At 31.7% G+C, this 17835-nt stretch overlaps 1 protein-coding gene across 1 annotated transcript; it reads left to right on the top strand.

The window, feature by feature from the left end:
* The first annotated feature begins 1428 nt into the window (after nucleotides 1-1428).
* On the top strand, nucleotides 1429-5691 carry LOC143068905 (perlucin-like protein). The gene is made up of 5 exons (XM_076243269.1): nucleotides 1429-1571; nucleotides 2943-3031; nucleotides 3549-3636; nucleotides 4818-5019; nucleotides 5450-5691. The coding sequence occupies exons 1-5, from the start codon at nucleotides 1523-1525 to the stop codon at nucleotides 5547-5549; spliced, it is 528 nt and encodes a 175-aa protein (XP_076099384.1). The 5' UTR covers nucleotides 1429-1522; the 3' UTR covers nucleotides 5550-5691.
* The last annotated feature ends 12144 nt before the right edge of the window (nucleotides 5692-17835 follow it).

The following is a 17835-nucleotide window of genomic DNA, read 5'->3' as shown; positions in this document are numbered from 1 at the left end:
ATTTAGTATAAAATGTGCCTGCGGTCAATCCTTTCACAACCTTATAAAAAAACTAAATGAAACATTCAATAATTGATAATAATAAATGGAAAACATAATTTCTATCAAGTTTTTCTTTTATTTACCAGTGCACTTTATTGCGGAAGCTCGTGTCGTCATGAATGTTGCATTTTATTTTGAAATAAGGGTAAATTTCAAAATGACGATATATTGCCAATCAAAATAACTTATTTCAATGAAACATAAATGAAATGTAATCATTTTGTAGTGTACTATGCTGAGTATTCTAGCGTTTGTATGTACTGTTTTATGTCACATAGTGTTGTCATTTAGCGGTAATTTTAACATCGCTATTTTAGCGGGAGTTTTTGCTAGCCATAAAAACAGGTTCAACCCAACATTTTGTTCTCATAATATCATGTACAAAGTAAAGAATATAGCGCTTCAAGTTCAGTGCTTCTGTTGTTCCGTTGATTTCCACGAGTTGAGCAGGATTTGCTTACCTTCCCAGAGCACCTGTGATCACCAACCCCCAATTTTTGGTAAGATTCGTGTCACTTAGTCTTTAGTTTTATATGTTGGTGTACTATTATTTGTCTGTTTGTCTTTTCTCTTTAGACATGTCGTTGTCCGTTTATTTTCGATGTATGAGTTTGAATGTCCCTATCTTGTATCTTTTGCCCCTCTTTTGTGTTCGATCAGTAAGTTTGAATGTCCTTAAAATTTCGATCTAAAGGACATGATATGTTGAACCTGATTTTATTGCTAGCCAAACATCCCGCTCCACTTACATATATTGAACAGCAGTATACTTCTGTTGCCTTTATGTGGTATATTTTGCTTATCTTGTTATAAAAGAATTTTAAAGTACTATTGCTGTTTCATTTTAATTTGTATGTTTTAACTCTAAAATTGAGAATGGAATTGGGAAATATGTTGTTGGTCTACTGATCGAGATAGCAAACGCGGAAGAGTTAACATCATAGAAATAATAGTTAAACCCCGCACCATGTGCATGTCTCGGTCTTTCCAATGAAGGCTATTCACATAATTGTACACGATGCATAATTCAAAATAGTTTTAGTATATATTAGCCCATAATGAATTCCCTCCTACATAGTTTTACTTTAATCTTCTGTTGAAACTGGTTTTCTGTGAATTTGTCAGTGGAATTTGGTTTTCATGTCAAAACATTTTATAATTTAAAATAAAATTAATGATTACAATTATCAGCCTCCACCTATATTCAATAAATTGCTTTCCTGATATGTCAAAAGTTATATTCACACAATTAATACAGCAAACGATTGTTTAATTTGCTGCAAGCACATGGCAATATCAGTTTTAAAAGTTTTAAACGACTACAAATTACTCCAATTATTCAAACTATAATAGAAAATAGCAATTTGTAATTATATATAATGTAGACTGTGTTTTAATTCTATAAAACTTGCGGTCTTTTTATATAATCTTATAAATTGAGTAAGGAAGCACACGTGAATTTGCTGTTCCAGTCATTGAAATGATTCGTCTAGGAGCGCTCCTTTTCTGTTGTCTGTTTGTGTCTTCAAGTGAGTATCTTAAAGCTCTTATTGTTGATTTTCTGTTAAATAATAAAAAAAAAAAACATTATTCAAAATATTAAGGAAATTCATTAAAATAAAGTCATGCATTTAATATAAACATTGCAATAACAAATTCTTGAATAAAGTCAATCAAGGAATTGTTTGATAACAAGAGCAACACAACAGGTACCACATGTGGAGCAGGATATGCTAACCATTCCTGAGCCCCTGAAATCAACCCAGTTGGTGGTGGGGTTGGTGTTGCTTTGTCTTTAATTTTCTATGTTGTGTCCTGTGTACTATTATTTGTCTGTTTGTCTTTTCTTTTTTAGCCATGGCTTTGTCAGTTTATTTTGGATCTATGAGTTTGATTGTCTCTCTGGTATCTTTCGCTCCTCTTCCTTTTAGCCTCAAACACTTAACATTATTCTAAATAAGGCAACAGTAGTACTTGTATACCACTATTTAATCATTTGTAAGGAAATTCCAATCCCTTTCTTCCTGCTAACGCTCGTACTAAATCACGAAGAAAGGGGTTATTATTTTATTACATGTACTAAGAAATGAAGAACTCTTTTGGTTAATAGTATATAGGTTGTTAATGTGGTTCATACGTGCTTTTCGTTTTTATATAGCAAAGACCGTTGGTTTTCCTGTTGATTGGTTTTACACTAGTAATTTTTGGTGCCCTTGATATCTTGCTGTTCAGTGTGAGCCATTGTTCTGTGTTGAAGGCCGTACTTTGAACTATAAGGGTTAACTTTTACAAATTGTGACATGGATGGAGAGTTTTCTCATGGGCACTCATACCACATATTTTCAAATCTAACAATTGATTCTACTTGTTCATATATTAATGGCTTTCAACTATTTTGATAACAACGAGGTTCTTGATTTAGGTAATTCAAAAAAGCACTTCGGTTGTTAAAAATTATTTTCATACTCAATTTATAAAATACAATTTCACAGTTTCCGTGTGTTGATATGTAATCATTTCAACGCTTCCAGTTGTTGTTGTTCATTATTTTAGTATTCACATGTTTATTTATCATTTTGACTTACTGTTTACTTGAAGGCATTGTTTGGTAAGTATAGGAGCCGAAATATATACCTTACTTGCCCGGTCTGAGTACTTAGTATCATTCAAGATTTTGATGAAGGTTCGCGATTAGGTTGTTAAATCTTTTTATGCAAGTATATTGGTTTCATTTCTATTTTTTATTTGATAATAACAATTTAAACTGACCTTAGCTTAAAAAATCCCAGAAGTTGCTATCTTCTACATGTTCTACTGTTTAACAATTATATCTTAATCATTAACCTATAAGTAGCTGAGAATGATTTTTATATTGTTTTTTTATCATGTTTAATTCAAAGCACGAGCTGATTGTGGATATGGCTGGAAAAGTTTCAAAGATTCTTGCTACTTGTTTGTTGATAACTTTATGGATTGGTATGACTCACAGGTAAGACATATTATCCACAAAGTTCTAACTCAACTCATCGATTTGATCCATTGAAACACGAAGCCGACGCAATTCCTTCGAAAGATTTACAGTCACAATCACGAGCTAGGTGACAGTTATTGAATTTCTGTTTCACAGACAAGCTTTGTATGTCTGATGAATTGATATAGACTTATGTTTAAGTTTATTTGTCTATGTAAAATTAACTGTTCCGTCCTTGTTATATATATCTTGATGCAGTATTCGATTTTAAGTACTATCGCCGAGAACGAAATGTTCATACTATACATGAAATTCTAATTGAAATTTCGCTATCTTGAAAATTTAAAGTCATTTATAAACTAAATGCTGTGATTGTCCTTTTATCTTTGCAAATGCTAGGGTGCTTGCTGTTACAGTTTTGCACATACAATTTAAAATAATTTTGTCAATGTTTAGGCTGACCAAGGTATTTGCGTAAACATTCTACTATATAATGGTAAAACATGTAAAATGTATGATACGTTTTATATTTTAGGCAGATTGTGTCAGAAGAGGAGGACACTTAGTAGATATTGTAGACGCTGAGGAAAACGAATTTATACATTCAAATCTTCACGATTACTGTAAGTAATACTATTCAGATAAAGCTTCACTCCATATGTTCGGTATAACAGACGACAATGTTTAAGACATGCACAAAATTATACGTTAATAAATACAATCCTTCAGGTGTTTCTAGATTAAACATTGGTATGACATATATCAGTATATATTAATAGTTCTCTAATTTTTGTGCTATTTTCACATTTCCTGACCGGTGTGAGAAAAATATTTCTCCTCACTAGTGAAAAATCTGTTCTCGGCAAATGATTAGTCGAAATTTGATTATGACGTCTAAATGTTTTGTTTTCTTCTGAATTTTCCTATTGTGACGTCATGAAAAAAGGCGACCATGCCTGATGACGTCGCATATAAAGAACACAAGTTTCTGAAAATCTTTGAAAGAAGGATAAAAATCATTAGAGAAACAGATTCCTACACTATAACTCGTGTATTACGATATTTCTCCAATCTCGACAGTTAAATTTTAGTTATTTAAAGAGCTCGGCAAGTCTCGCGCTTTAAATAATAAAATTTAACTGTCTCGAGTGGAGAAATATCGTAATACACTTGTTGCAGTGTAGGAATCTATATTTCTTCGTTTTGTCTTACACTTTTATCATAAAAGATCAACACTTTTTGTCGAAACAGTTTCATGTTCAGATCTTGTCATAACTTATAAATATGTACAAAAGCTTTACATAAAAGATAATTCTGTTATTTTATAACCATATAATTTTACGTTAAATATCTGTTAACGTAAAAATCTATTTTGTCCAAGACATATGTGTTAAAATACGATTTTTTTTTATCAAAATACAAGTATATAAATATCAACACGCCATAGTGACAACACACGTGATCTTTCAGCACAAAAGTATCCGTCTATAGTATATAAACCCATCAATAAATTATACCTATCTTGTCACACCTTCCTCTTTTAATAGCAATTTTTGCATAAGTTTTATAGAATAACAAATGTTCAACCATATTCAGGCACAATTTGGTTTTGTGTCAGGAATGGATAACTTTTATCCTTTTTTTTTTTTATTCTATAGCATTTATCCAATCACCAATCAGTGAAATATATATTTCTTGAATAAATCCCGGGGAAAACTATTGCAGGAAATTCTTTGTATTTGTTATCTCAAATGTAGATTTATTGCAATCTTGTGCTTTTTTAATTTTTGAAATCATTTTCTAGGGAACTGGCACCATATTGGGCTGTCTGACACGATTGATGAAGGTACGTTTAAATGGGTCACAGGAACCGCCATGGAGTATGATAACTTCTGGCCGGGAGAACCGAACGATTCCAGAGGAGCGGAAGACTGTGCAGAAATGAGATATTCTGGACTTTGGAACGATGTGTCATGTTATAAAAATCAGTACTACATATGTGAAAAGTGAGTAAAGAGGTTCATAAATTGAATGGTTTAATATGTGAATGAGTCGTACGTTAAAATCGTCTGTTGGTATTTATGTAACAAATACATCTCACTTTTAAGTCTCTACATTTCTGTCTTTCAATAACTGGTGTTAATAAACGTTAATGTTTAACAAACAAAATATTTGACCCGTGATACTATTTGTCCTTAACTTTTCATTAATGTTATCTTAAAAGATAAAATGAAAACCCTTATTTCATATAGATAACTGTACAGTATCTTCCTACGTTGATTTTTTTTATCCAATTGCTATCTCCCCTTTTGTACCATGTTTTAGTTTTTCATTGATATGATCATTTTTCTTGTGTAAGTCGCTTGGAGTAATTTTGATATTAGATAATACACTTTATCAATATAATAATTATTATGATATATCACTATGTTGCAGGGAAGCATCCGACTCTGGAACTGTTGATACTACGTCGGGAGATCCTACATCGGCAGATGCTACAACGACGACAGAACAGTATGATTTTCTATGGAAATGAATAATTTGAATAACAACAAAAAACCGACAAAAAAATATTTGTTTGTTTACATTATATTTACAAAAATGATTCTAAATGAACTGTTCCCTCATTTCAATCACCTCAAATTAAAAAAATCGCAATCATTTTTATGCAAAATGTATGTATATGGTTCTTTTTTTTAACTATATGAATGTTTTGAGTATGGATATAAGGAGATATGAGACAACCATCAACATCACAATACGACCTTAAACAATGACTAAAACAAGCCCTTTATAGAAAGCTTTAACATGTCCTTCAATGGCAAAACTTGAAATAATTCAAAAAAGAGATGACAGGCTGATTTCTACAATAACAATGAAAGGAAACACTTAACTATATGACATACACCAACCTGTGACAACCACTGGGTTACAGGTTTTCAGTTTTAAACAGAAGAGTTTGACGGTGTATAAATTTTTTTTGAACGCTCATAACTCCAGTAAACTGGGGACATATATTTATATTTGCGAGTACGACACATACAACACGCACAGTTATGATGTTTCCGCGTATGGTGATCAAAATTATAAGCCTGATATCTTTTATGAATTTTAACAACCACTTTGTGAATGACACTGCTGATGGACGTGTCGTTACCGATGTTATCATCAGCTTAGTAGTCAGCCTTTTTTGTTTACATGAACTAACATTACATGTGCCTTAGAGTTATTATGCAGTTTTTGTGATCTGTCAGTTTTTAATATTCTCGCACCTCATATTTGATATGGCCGTTTACTTCTTATGATATCAAGTTTCACTGGTGAGTCTTATGCAGACAAAATCACTCACAAACTTATAAACTTGTTATATTTCATGAGATTTTACCTAATACTTATAATACATTCATCTTTAAGTTTATTTTGCCTGGTTTAGAATGTAATTTTACGGAACCTATTTCAGTGACCATGATACGTAGTATATAATTACAAACATTTAGAGCTTGTGACTTCTTAATGCCGGTAATGGAGTTTGATACGACTGTGATACAAGTGAGAGGTTTATTTAGCTATAAAACCAGGTTTAATCCGCCATTTTCTATATTATAAAATACCTATACCAAGTCAGGAAATCACAGTTGTTGTCCATTCGTTTGATTGTTTGAGCTTTGGATTTTGCTATTTGATGAGGGACTTTCCGTTGTAAATTTTCCTCAAAGTTCAGTATTTTTGTGAGTCTACTCTTCACAAAGCATTTTTTACCTAATGGATCCATTTACTTAACGGAAACGTTAATGAATATGTCGTTAGAATTTAACGCTAATGTTTAAAACGTTTATGTTAACGTAGTGATAACAGGTGCATTGTTAACGGATACGTTAGTACAAAAAATTATGCGTAATCAGGGTGTCGGATGTTTAAATTTAATGAAGAGGAATATAATAAATACTTAACTACAAGACAAATTAAAAAAGGGAAAGGCCATAAACTGTCAAAAGCAAAAGCCATCGGACAACGAAACAATTGAAAATGGCCAACTGTTTCCAAATCAGTATGCATGACAGATATTGTCAACAGACCCCCAATAGAAGTCATAGCTCTTGAAACACGGTACAAAATACTCATTTTATCAGAAACTATTATCATAGAAAGAGAGCAATTGTATAGGGCACAGTGGTCAACACAATTTTACATACAAAATAGTCTACCCGATTAAAATCATAATTTGATTTATATGAGTAGGTATTGCCCTTAAAGGACGATATTCCACTTGTTTGGCTTTATTACTTTTTTGATCTGAGCGTCACTGTCACTCACTGATGAGTCTTATGTAGACGAAACGCGCGTCTGGCGTACTAAATTATAATCCTGGTACATTTGATAACTATTTACACCACTGGGTGGATGCCACTGCTGGTGGACGTTTCGTCTTCGAGAGTATCACCAGCCCAGTAGCCAGCACCTATGTGTTGACATGAAAATCAACTATATGGTCATTTTATTTTTTAATAATTTCCTGTTGAAAAAACTTTGGTTTTTTCGAAAACTCAGGATTTTCTTATCCCAGGAATAGATTATCTAAGCTGTACAACCTTTTGCAATTTTGGGTCCTTAATGCTCTTTAACTTTGTACTTGTTTGGCATAATAACTATTTTGATCTGAGCGTCACTGATGAGACTTATGTAGACGAAACGCGCGTCTGGTGTATTAAAATATAATCCTGGTACCTTTGATAACTATTGATAAGATCATCATTTGCGGTGTTTATACACTGGGAAAACTAGTAAATGAGGTGTGAGAGGGACATTAAACTTATAGATCGAAAATAAACTGACAACGTCATAACTAAAAAAGAAAAAGACAACCGGACATATAAAAGTACATGAGACACAACTGAGTCGTTGGCCCTTACTAAAAAACTCTTCATGTCTGACACGTTCGCTGAAGGACATTTTTGTTGGTATTAGTATTAGAACTGAGCGTTTAAATGAAAAATATGATATCAAATCTATCATAATCATTTCCATTCTGAAATTCTGAATCTTGGTAAGTTCTTTTGTTTACCATAATAACAAGTGTCTCTCTGTATTAGTGTGAATGGAGATACCCTTTAGAATATGATCCTACAGATCATTAGAAATATCGGTTCCTTTATTACTTTTTTTAAAAAAAATCAGATCCTAAGTATTTTGCAATATAAAAATAAGGAGATGTGTTATGATTGCCAATGAGACAAAATTGAGATGAAAATATGAAACAATTCAATTGACAAAACTAACGGCATTATTTATTACAAAACAATTGACGGATTAAAATTTTAAAGAAATGAACCAACGATAACTACTTAACAACTGGCTCCTGACTTAGGACAGACGAGTAAACATGTGGTGTACATAAAAAATGTTTGTGGGCTGCGTGCTCAAAATCACAAAATCTATACAAAGAAAAATAGACAGAACGTGTCAGGGTTTATATCATAAGGAATGACTGTAAAAAATGTTCTGTCTATTTGAAAGAACATCAACGCGGGTTATGTGCACCACATTTTTTATGTTATTTCTTCATAGACAGAAAAAATATAACAGTCATTCTTTAAATACAAAAATGTATCTAAGACTAATGTTTCACTTACACTTTGAATCCTTTTCGTCCTTTTAATTGGATAAAAGGGGCTTTTCGGAGAATGAAATTTTGGGTTTTTGTTACCATATAAGTCATACCTAAGTGGCAATACATAGATTCGAGTACAATCTGTTAATTTTATACACTATAAACAATACATAATATACATGAATATGATTCAAGGAATGACTTTAAAAAAAATCTTTATAATATTTTACTAGTCACTAGATAACACGACGTACATTTCTTTTTAAAGCAAATATTATAAATATTGTATTTTACTTTTCCCTGGAAAACAATACTGTGAATCGGAGGCTGGTGGCTTATATGGTCTATACACGAAAGACTTAAACATCAATAAAATCGTAACATAAACTACTTGAATTTGTACATTTTCAGGATGTCATCATGTTTGATGATATTCTAGTACTAAAAGTCGACAAGTTAATAGTTGTGAATGATGATTTTGGTAAAACCTCATCTCATTGGGTTTTTTCTTTAGAAAAAATAATTAGTGAAAACTAGGAAATTTAGACAGCAATGTTATCAATGAAGCAATATTTGTTTTCATAATGTAGAAGTTCAAATTTGAACATCAGGAAAATGATTTATAGGGAAATTGACAAAGATTTAGTACATGTTATTTGCATATTGGGGAAAAAAACTAAGATTGTATCACAAATTAAGCCGACAGTAAATAATGATGTTCAAATCTCGTAAAGGAAAAAGGAAGAGAAGGGATACAATGAAACTAGGCGACAAATTCCTCGAAAATAGGAAATAGGAAAATTTGTCAAATGTTAATCTATTTGAAACGTAGGAAACATGATTGTAGATAAATCTGACAATGGTTTGTGGCCAGTAATTACTATATTGATTCATAAGATAAAATATCAATACATATTTCAAATGATTATGAAAATTTATCATGCTTACTCATAACAAATATCGTCCTACATATTAGTAAAAATTCAATTAAAACTATATTTTTCTGTATGTGTAAAAAGTAAAATCACAAAAATACTGAACTCCGAGGAAAATTCAAAACGGAAAGTCCCTAATCAAATGGCAAAATCAAATAATAAAACACATTAACTTAATGGACAACTGTCATATTCCTGGCATTGTACAGGCATTTTAAAATGTAGAAAATTCCATTTCAATTTTCATATATGATATAAAGGATATATTATTTAAATCAAAATTAAAACACTTAACCAATGGTCAGCCTCCTAAATAAAAAAATAAGGCCTTTTATTTATATGTCAAAGTTGACAATCTACATAATTTATATGGCAAATATTTGTTAAATTTGCTAATACCATGATCACCAAATGTTAGACTTTTTACGACACCAAATAACATTGATTGTTGAAATAAAATACAAAATAGCTACTTGCAATTATATATCTTATAATGACAATGTTTAAAAATCTAAAACTTGTGGGCGATTGTAATTTGTTTTTACTTAAGAGAGGAATCAGTATTGTATTTATTACATGTTTCAGTCCTTGAAATTATTTTGTTTTGCTGTCTTTATATTTCAACAGTTGAGTATGTATTAGATACAATACAAAGGTAACAAAGAAACAGGCCGGTAACAACCGTTGCCGGATAGTTTTTCTGCACGAGTAGTCAGGTCAAGGTCTGAGGACCTTAACCTGACTACAAGTGCAGAAAAACTATACGGCAGGTTGTTTCCGGCCTATGTTTTTGTTACCTTTGTTTTGTATCTGACTTGTACGACGTTTCAAGGAATAAGTACTAAATTTTGCAAGACTGACCATTTAAGAAACTTAAATGTCCTCAAAGCAGTAATTGTAAGTTATATTATAAACAAGTTTTTTTTTTTCATTTCCCTTCAACATGTTCAACCGAGGGTTTTTTTCTTAAAAAAAAAATTAGGTCTCTAATAATTTGATAAAAAAAAAGAACCATTTCAAGTAAAAGATGAATGTTATCACATTTGAGACTTTTTAAAATGCAAAAATGCAACTTCGTAAAAAAGTTATATAATTAAAGAAATATTTTAGTGGTAAGTCTGGTATTAAGCTAATGTTTTATTTTGATGGGTGAAACGGAAAGCGGGAAGGGGGCCTAAATCGATTTCAAATAGACAGACTGTCATCTTTATTTTGATGAAAAAATACAGGATGTGCCATTCAAGTTCATCCCCCTCCAAGTTCGCCCCTTTAAAATATTCGTAAAAATCGCACATTTGCTGCCAAATACATGAATTCAATATTCAGTGGGGGGAGGGGGGTTCCGGGGGTTGTAACTCCTTTTTGTGGACGATCAATGCTTTTGAATGGGGACATATAGTTGGAACCCACTTTTTTTCCTGGGTTAGGAACCATTTCTTAAAATGGCTTGATCCGCCCCTGATAGATTTGAATTCAACTTATATATAAATTCAATAACATTATTTAAATGTATCAAAAGAATGAATTTTCTACTTTATTAGTGAATGAAATGTTATAAAAAAAGGATTTTGTCTTGTTATCTATAATACTAAAATAACGAGGTCCAATTTGTCAGCCGTCATCACGTAAAAACGACGAATCAAAGAATTCAACTTTATATATAACTAATATAGTACAAAGGTGTAGATTAAAAATTACACCACTCCAGGCCCTTCTGTTTTCCATGTAATTAATATTGCCAATAATTAAGAAGTTCCGGGTCGAGTCCGATACCGATACCAATAGTATATTCACCTGTTACCTAATACCTTATCTGTACGTTCCGCATCTGACAGGCGCACCACCAAACGGTGTATCCAGGATTAATATGCTATAAACACGGGTCATAATCACAGGGTTGACACTACTAAATTGTCAAATTGTTACCTGTTGTAGTATTTTAATCAGTAAGACTTTGTAAGATAACAATACGAATACTAAAAATATGTGACTAAAAATAAGGCGTATAGGTACAGTTTTCAATTTGTTAGCGGGCATGACGTAAAACAGCGAATCAAAGAATTCAACTTTATTTATAACTAATATAGGACAATGCTGTTGATTAAAAAATACTCCATTCCAGGACCTTTTGTTTTCCAAATAATTAATATTATCAATAATTGATAAGTTCCAGTTCGACGGGTTCAAACAGAAAGATTTGAAATCAGAGAAACTGTGTATCTTATAATCGGCATGACTTTTTCAGATGACAATACTAATACTAAAATAAGGCTTGCGCATAGTTATATACTTTAAGTCAGTCACGGACCCGCGATATCACAGGTGTGTTCTAGTTGTATATATTAAGACAAATACTTTTTTTTTAATTCATGCTCGTCTCTGCAAGTGTTGATCGCGATTCATTAAACACGTGTTACTATATGATCCAATCGCAGCCTACCGTCCAAAATTGAGGACATAAGATAAGTTAGAATCATTTTCTTCAAAAGTTGCTGCTTATTTGGACATGTGTTACACGAACACTTTTTATTTATAGGATCAATCGTGCATTGGTGAGTTGATAGGGTTTTTATCTTTTGATGAGATTTGATTTTTGTTTACATATTTCCTGTCTTTTTTAATTGAAATATAAACGTCGGTATCATCATTTCTTTACTTTCAGCATTGTCCAAAATACTATTCATGTCAATGTATTGAAGAAAATACGTTTATTGACCGATTATTTTGCTCCATAAAAAAGGGGGCGGTATATTCTTTTCTGAAAAAAAAACTATTATCCTTTAACATGCCATCACTCAATATATACTAGTCAACAAAAGAAACGATACACGACTTTGAAATAAAATTTATCAAAAAGTATTAAATATAAAACAAAATGAGATATACTATTTTAAAAAGCTTTCATTTGCAATGTATGCACATGTGATAATGAAAATCAAAACTTGTCGGAAAGTATCTAAATTCCGTGTAAACGAGCAGAGGTTGCAAATTAGTTTTGCGGAAAGTTGAATAAAAAATCGACAGATAATTTTCTAAGTACTAAATAAAATTTCAAGTTTGTTTAAAAATATTCAATATGCTAATCAAGTTAAGTTCATGTTGTAATTAATGGGTTGAAATATTGTTTTTTTTTTCAAATTTTTGGGAAAAAAATGTTTTTTGAAATCATAAAAAATGCAAAAAAATGTTTTTTTTATTTTCGTCTCAAATCAATGCTTTAGATATGAAAACAACACACAGTAAATTTGGAACCTTTCGGATTAGTTTTAAGATTTTTACCGCTTTTTGAATATCACTTTACACATACTGTCTATGGTAAATCAGTTGATAATGTATACATTTTAACGATTTCTCGTGGGGCCGAACTTTGCTTAACAAATAAACAAAGAAACTGTATGATTTTTAAAAACAAATTGATGGCAAACATTGTCTTTACTTTAACCAATCTCTACTTCATGGGTTAAATAGAAGGTCAAATGAATCCGGATTCATTGAGGTAGAATTATTCACTTACAAGTGAAATAATTCCTTAGCGATGTTTCTTACTATATTTTTGATAAAATATTGCTGCTAATAGCGAATTATTATTTCACTATTTCACTTCCATTAATGATTGAACCAAACAAAAATAATATTCATTGTTTTTAAATCTCGTTACGAATGCTCCTTAAAAGAATTATGAGATTTGAACATCGGTAAAAACGCTGTTTCCAAAAAATCATTACTTCATACAGGTTATGATGTCGTTCCCGTAGTACCACCAGCCAATCGTTCAGCAATTTTGCTTTGACATGAAATATCATTGAAACGTCAATTTTCTATAAGTTTCTATATGAGAATCGCCGTATTAGTAGTCCGATGGTAAAAGTGAAAAATCAATGATATAAATATAAAAAAAAGAAGATGTGGTATGATTGACAATGAGACAACACTCCACAAGAGACCAAAATGACACAGAAATTAACAACTATAGGTCACCGTACGGCCTTCAAACATATCAAACATTCAATGCCTTAAACATGAACGCTTCATTCGTACGAAATATATTTTCATTGTTAAAAATGCTGAGAAAATCACAAGTTTAATCAATAGGAATTCACAAGGCCTTCTTTCACACGTATTGATTGTTAACTAACGAGACGGAGTCAAGGAAAAATGGATTTAAGGAAATTCGGCTTCACCGAAACAGCAGCACCAGGAAAGAAGAAACATGAGAAAGTGATAAAACAGAAAAGAAGAACCATGAGAAAGTGATAAAACAGAAAAGAAGAACCATGAGAAAGTGATAAAACAGAAAAGAAGGAAGAGAATGAGAAAAGTGTTTATGAAACATTCAGTAGTCCTCACCTGACATGACGAATGCCCGGGTCTTTTCAATCCATACGCAATACCTGTATCTAGAAAGGGGGAGAGTCTGGCAGAAATATCAGGTTTTGTAAAATCTGTCTCGATGTCCCAGAATGCTCTGACAAATCTAGTTCAACGTCACGATTAGAATAACACATTTTGATGAAACTAGATTCGCAATCTATACTGCGGGGAGATGAGGTATTCTGGACTTTGGAACACTGTGTTATATATTAAAGAGCAAAACAATATATGTGAAAAGCGAGTATGAAGGTACATTTATTTATGAAATTGGCAAATGAATAACCTTTAATAACCTTCTAGAATGGTGCGGAATGATTATCGATTACCGTGAAATTTAGCTGATCAATCTATTATGATGCAAGAACTGTATCAATATTCATTTAAATATATTAAGTCGTGTTAGTAAAAATTGTGTAGATATAAATACAAGCATACATCGTATCGAAAACAATTGGAATCCCTAGAACCTTTTCAAAGAAGCAAGTATTGTCTATCCGGTAAACATTGAAATTTCATAACCACAAATACCTGTTAAATAACGTTTAATGGAATAACAAGATTACTGTGAATGACTATCTAAATAAAGGCAACAGTAATATTTCGCTGATCAAAAGTAAAAAATCGATTGAGTAAAAACAAATCCAGATTGCAAACTAAAACCGAGCGAAATAACCGGAACGAGAAGAACACTGAAGTGCAACAAAGATAAACGCTAATGGTACTAAATTATTCGTATAAAGCAACTGTCTATAATTTTATGTTCTTGTGCAAAAGAATCAACAGTGCAATTCGAAAAAAAAAAGTTAAAATGGTCAAAAAGAGTACGAAGTTGGGGAGCATTTAGGACTCTAATTTAGGAATGATTTTGTGTAATACCGCTAAAATAATCTATTACTAGGGCAGACAATTTCAATTCGTGTCAACACAGGAGAGCAGACTACCAGGCTGATGACACCCTCAAGTGGGGGTTTAAGTAAATCGGTTAACTTATGATGTTATTATAAACAATTTCTAAATGGCCAAATTGATAATTTTAGTCAATAAACGTATGGGTATAAAAATTAAGAAATGTGACATGATGTTGTATGTACTATAAGATACTAATGGTAAAAAATAAGATAACAGTAAGACCTTTAAAAATGACCAAAATCAATGTATTGACACATTCCCCATTTCTATTCTCAATTTTATATTTTGTGTAGGAAACTTCATTTTATTAAATACTTTTCGTTGTTTTGTTGCACAATTTAAGATAACATATAAACATTTTAATGTGCGTAGGTGTTTCTCTCTTGGTGAAATTTGAAATAGAATCATATGAAAATGACAAATAAAAAAATCCCTCTTATTTTTATTTAACGGTCATTTGTTTTATACTGACATGAATTTATTATATTGTCTTCAGCATAACCTCAAAACCGGAACTAAACAATCATTTGCCGGAATTCTCTTGTGCAACATTTATGCACAGGACACTGACTAATAAATAATTGCCTTCAATGTATGGACAACGGTAACATCATTATTCTTGAAAAATAAAATTACTAGAATGTAACATTTAACAGTGGATTCAATATGTATATCAAAAATTGAAGCTTAATATATGTCGCCAAAAAAAGTCTGGATTATGCGGTAGATATAACCTTTGTGAATACTTCGAACGTTTATTAATGCTTTTTTGTAAAAACAAAAGAAAAAATAACATACATTGTTATCGTTATAAAGTAATTCTCAAGGGTATCATCAGCTAAGTAATCAGTACTTCGGTTTTGACATCATTTATAACAATCCTTTCTTAAATTGTCCGTTCATGAATTTTGAAATTATAAATACACTAAGGTGTCATCTCCCTCATGCAAAGTTGACCTTACATGGATTTGCTATTGTATTTTGTTATTTTTGATTATATAGCTCTTCCATTGTTTTTGGTTCTTATAAATCCTTGACTTTCAAATATTTGGCTTTGAGCGTTCCTGATGAAAGTAAATCCAGAAAAAGGCTTCGGATGCATGCAATGTATATACTAGTAGCAAGTTGGTTTCATCTGTTAAAATAATTCATGTGAAATGAATTTGACAGCTGTCACATGAGTATGGAAATGACCAACAGTTCCTGACATACCCCGTCGGTCATGATCACTGGTCGTCTTTCCTATTTAAATGTGTATAGATGAGTCCTATGTAGACGAAACTCGCGTCTGGCGTACTAAGTATAATCCTGGTACCTTTGATAACTATTTACACCACTGGGTCGATGCCACTGCTGGTGGACGTTTCGTCCCCGAGGGTTTTCACTAGCACAGTAGTCAGCACATCGGTGTTGACATGAATATCAATTATGTGGTCATTTTCATAAATGTCCTGTTTACAAAACTTTGAATTTTTCGAAAAACTAAGGATTTTCTAATCCCAGGAATAGATTACCTTAGTCGTATTTGGCACAACCTTTTGGAATTTTGGATCCTCAATGCTCTTCAACTTTGTACTTGTTTTGCTTTACATTATTTTGATATGAGCGTCACTAATGAGTCTTATGTAGACGAAACGCGCGTCTGGCGAAACGTACTAAACTATAATCCTGGTACCTTTGAAAACTATTCGGTTGATAATATACACAACAACATTTCAAAAGTGATTCTCTGGAAATGCGATTTACAGAAGCTTTGGTTGTTAAAGAAATCTATAACCAACACAATGCTTTCAGCAAAAGACAACATTCAGTATGTGTTTATGCAACATGCCATTCTTTAAATCGCCTACAATCTCGAAAAAAGGTTGTGCATAAATGTTAATAAGCGTACCAAAGAGCCATTACCAATATCAAATTCCCAGCAAAAATATAAATGAATAACTGAACATAACTACTGACAGTGTTCCTGAGTTGTAGGAGGCATTTGTATAAGAGGCGGTATTAAATAAATTTTAGATATGAGCCCATCCGTTTAAACTTGATACGACGAATAACTAAAGATTCAAAGAAGAACATACTATATATATTAAAAAACCAGATCAGATTCTGGCTTTTTGGATACAAATTAAAAATCATATAAAATTAAGTACAAAAACATGGCATAGTCGCATTGGAGAATGTTCGCAATTAATAATTAATGCAAGCTCAAAATTTTTTCCAATAAGCAGACAAGGAAAAAAATCAGGAAGTAGAGGAGGTAAGTTGTAGGGCTAAGTTCCTAGTCCTAATCTCCATGTTGCAGATTTATTCAAATTACCCATTTTTTTCTGGTTATTGTATGTTATGAGTGAATTAATAACTTCTTGGTTTACAATCAATTATTGCATGTCCCTTCGCCTGCTATTTAGCTTTTTAATCGCTTGTGTCATATCCTTTTGATTCCGTCTTCTGAATTTTCTTTTAATAACGGTAGTAAGAGTAAAAGTAAGTTTATGATAGTTATGTTATTTTTAGACTTGACAATGTTCATTTTTTCCCGGAAGATTGATAATCAGTTACGCAGCTTTTATCCTATAATGCCCCCAAAAGACCTTATACCTATTACGTGCAATCCGGAAAAAACCAATTAATTTTAAAGCTTCTTGGGGTAAAATGTTGCGAAAACAAAGGTCAATTAGTATTGAGCTGCTAAAGTACAATTTAAGAAAGCGAAAATTAAAAACATTTCATATTGTTAGAATTGTTACAGTATCCAGAAAACCATGGATTATTTTTTGTAGTACTTTTCATTCGAAAGGCATTTTTTTCTTAGAAGACTGTAAATGTATTGAAAATTGGCATGAATAAATGTTATACATGTACAATTCAGGAAATACCTGGTTTCTATGAAGTTAAACTAAAGGTCAAGTATTTAAAAAGCTGTGAAAAATTGCACAATTTGAATGAATAGATCGGCGTTTTGCATTTGCGCCGATCTGCATTTCATTTGAGCCGATTTT

This window comes from Mytilus galloprovincialis, chromosome 3, assembly GCF_965363235.1.
Source record: "Mytilus galloprovincialis chromosome 3, xbMytGall1.hap1.1, whole genome shotgun sequence".
Taxonomy (NCBI): domain Eukaryota; kingdom Metazoa; phylum Mollusca; class Bivalvia; order Mytilida; family Mytilidae; genus Mytilus; species Mytilus galloprovincialis.
This window is presented reverse-complemented; position numbering and strand designations above follow the sequence as displayed.

Excerpts from the sequence above, each read along its gene's own strand:
- LOC143068905 (XM_076243269.1), top strand. The coding sequence starts at position 1,523 with ATGATTCGTCTAGGAGCGCTCCTTTTCTGTTGTCTGTTTGTGTCTTCA. Across the intron at positions 3,032-3,548 it reads TGGATTGGTATGACTCACAG|GCAGATTGTGTCAGAAGAGG; the intron begins GTAAGACATATT and ends TTTATATTTTAG. Across the intron at positions 3,637-4,817 it reads TTCAAATCTTCACGATTACT|GGAACTGGCACCATATTGGG; the intron begins GTAAGTAATACT and ends ATCATTTTCTAG.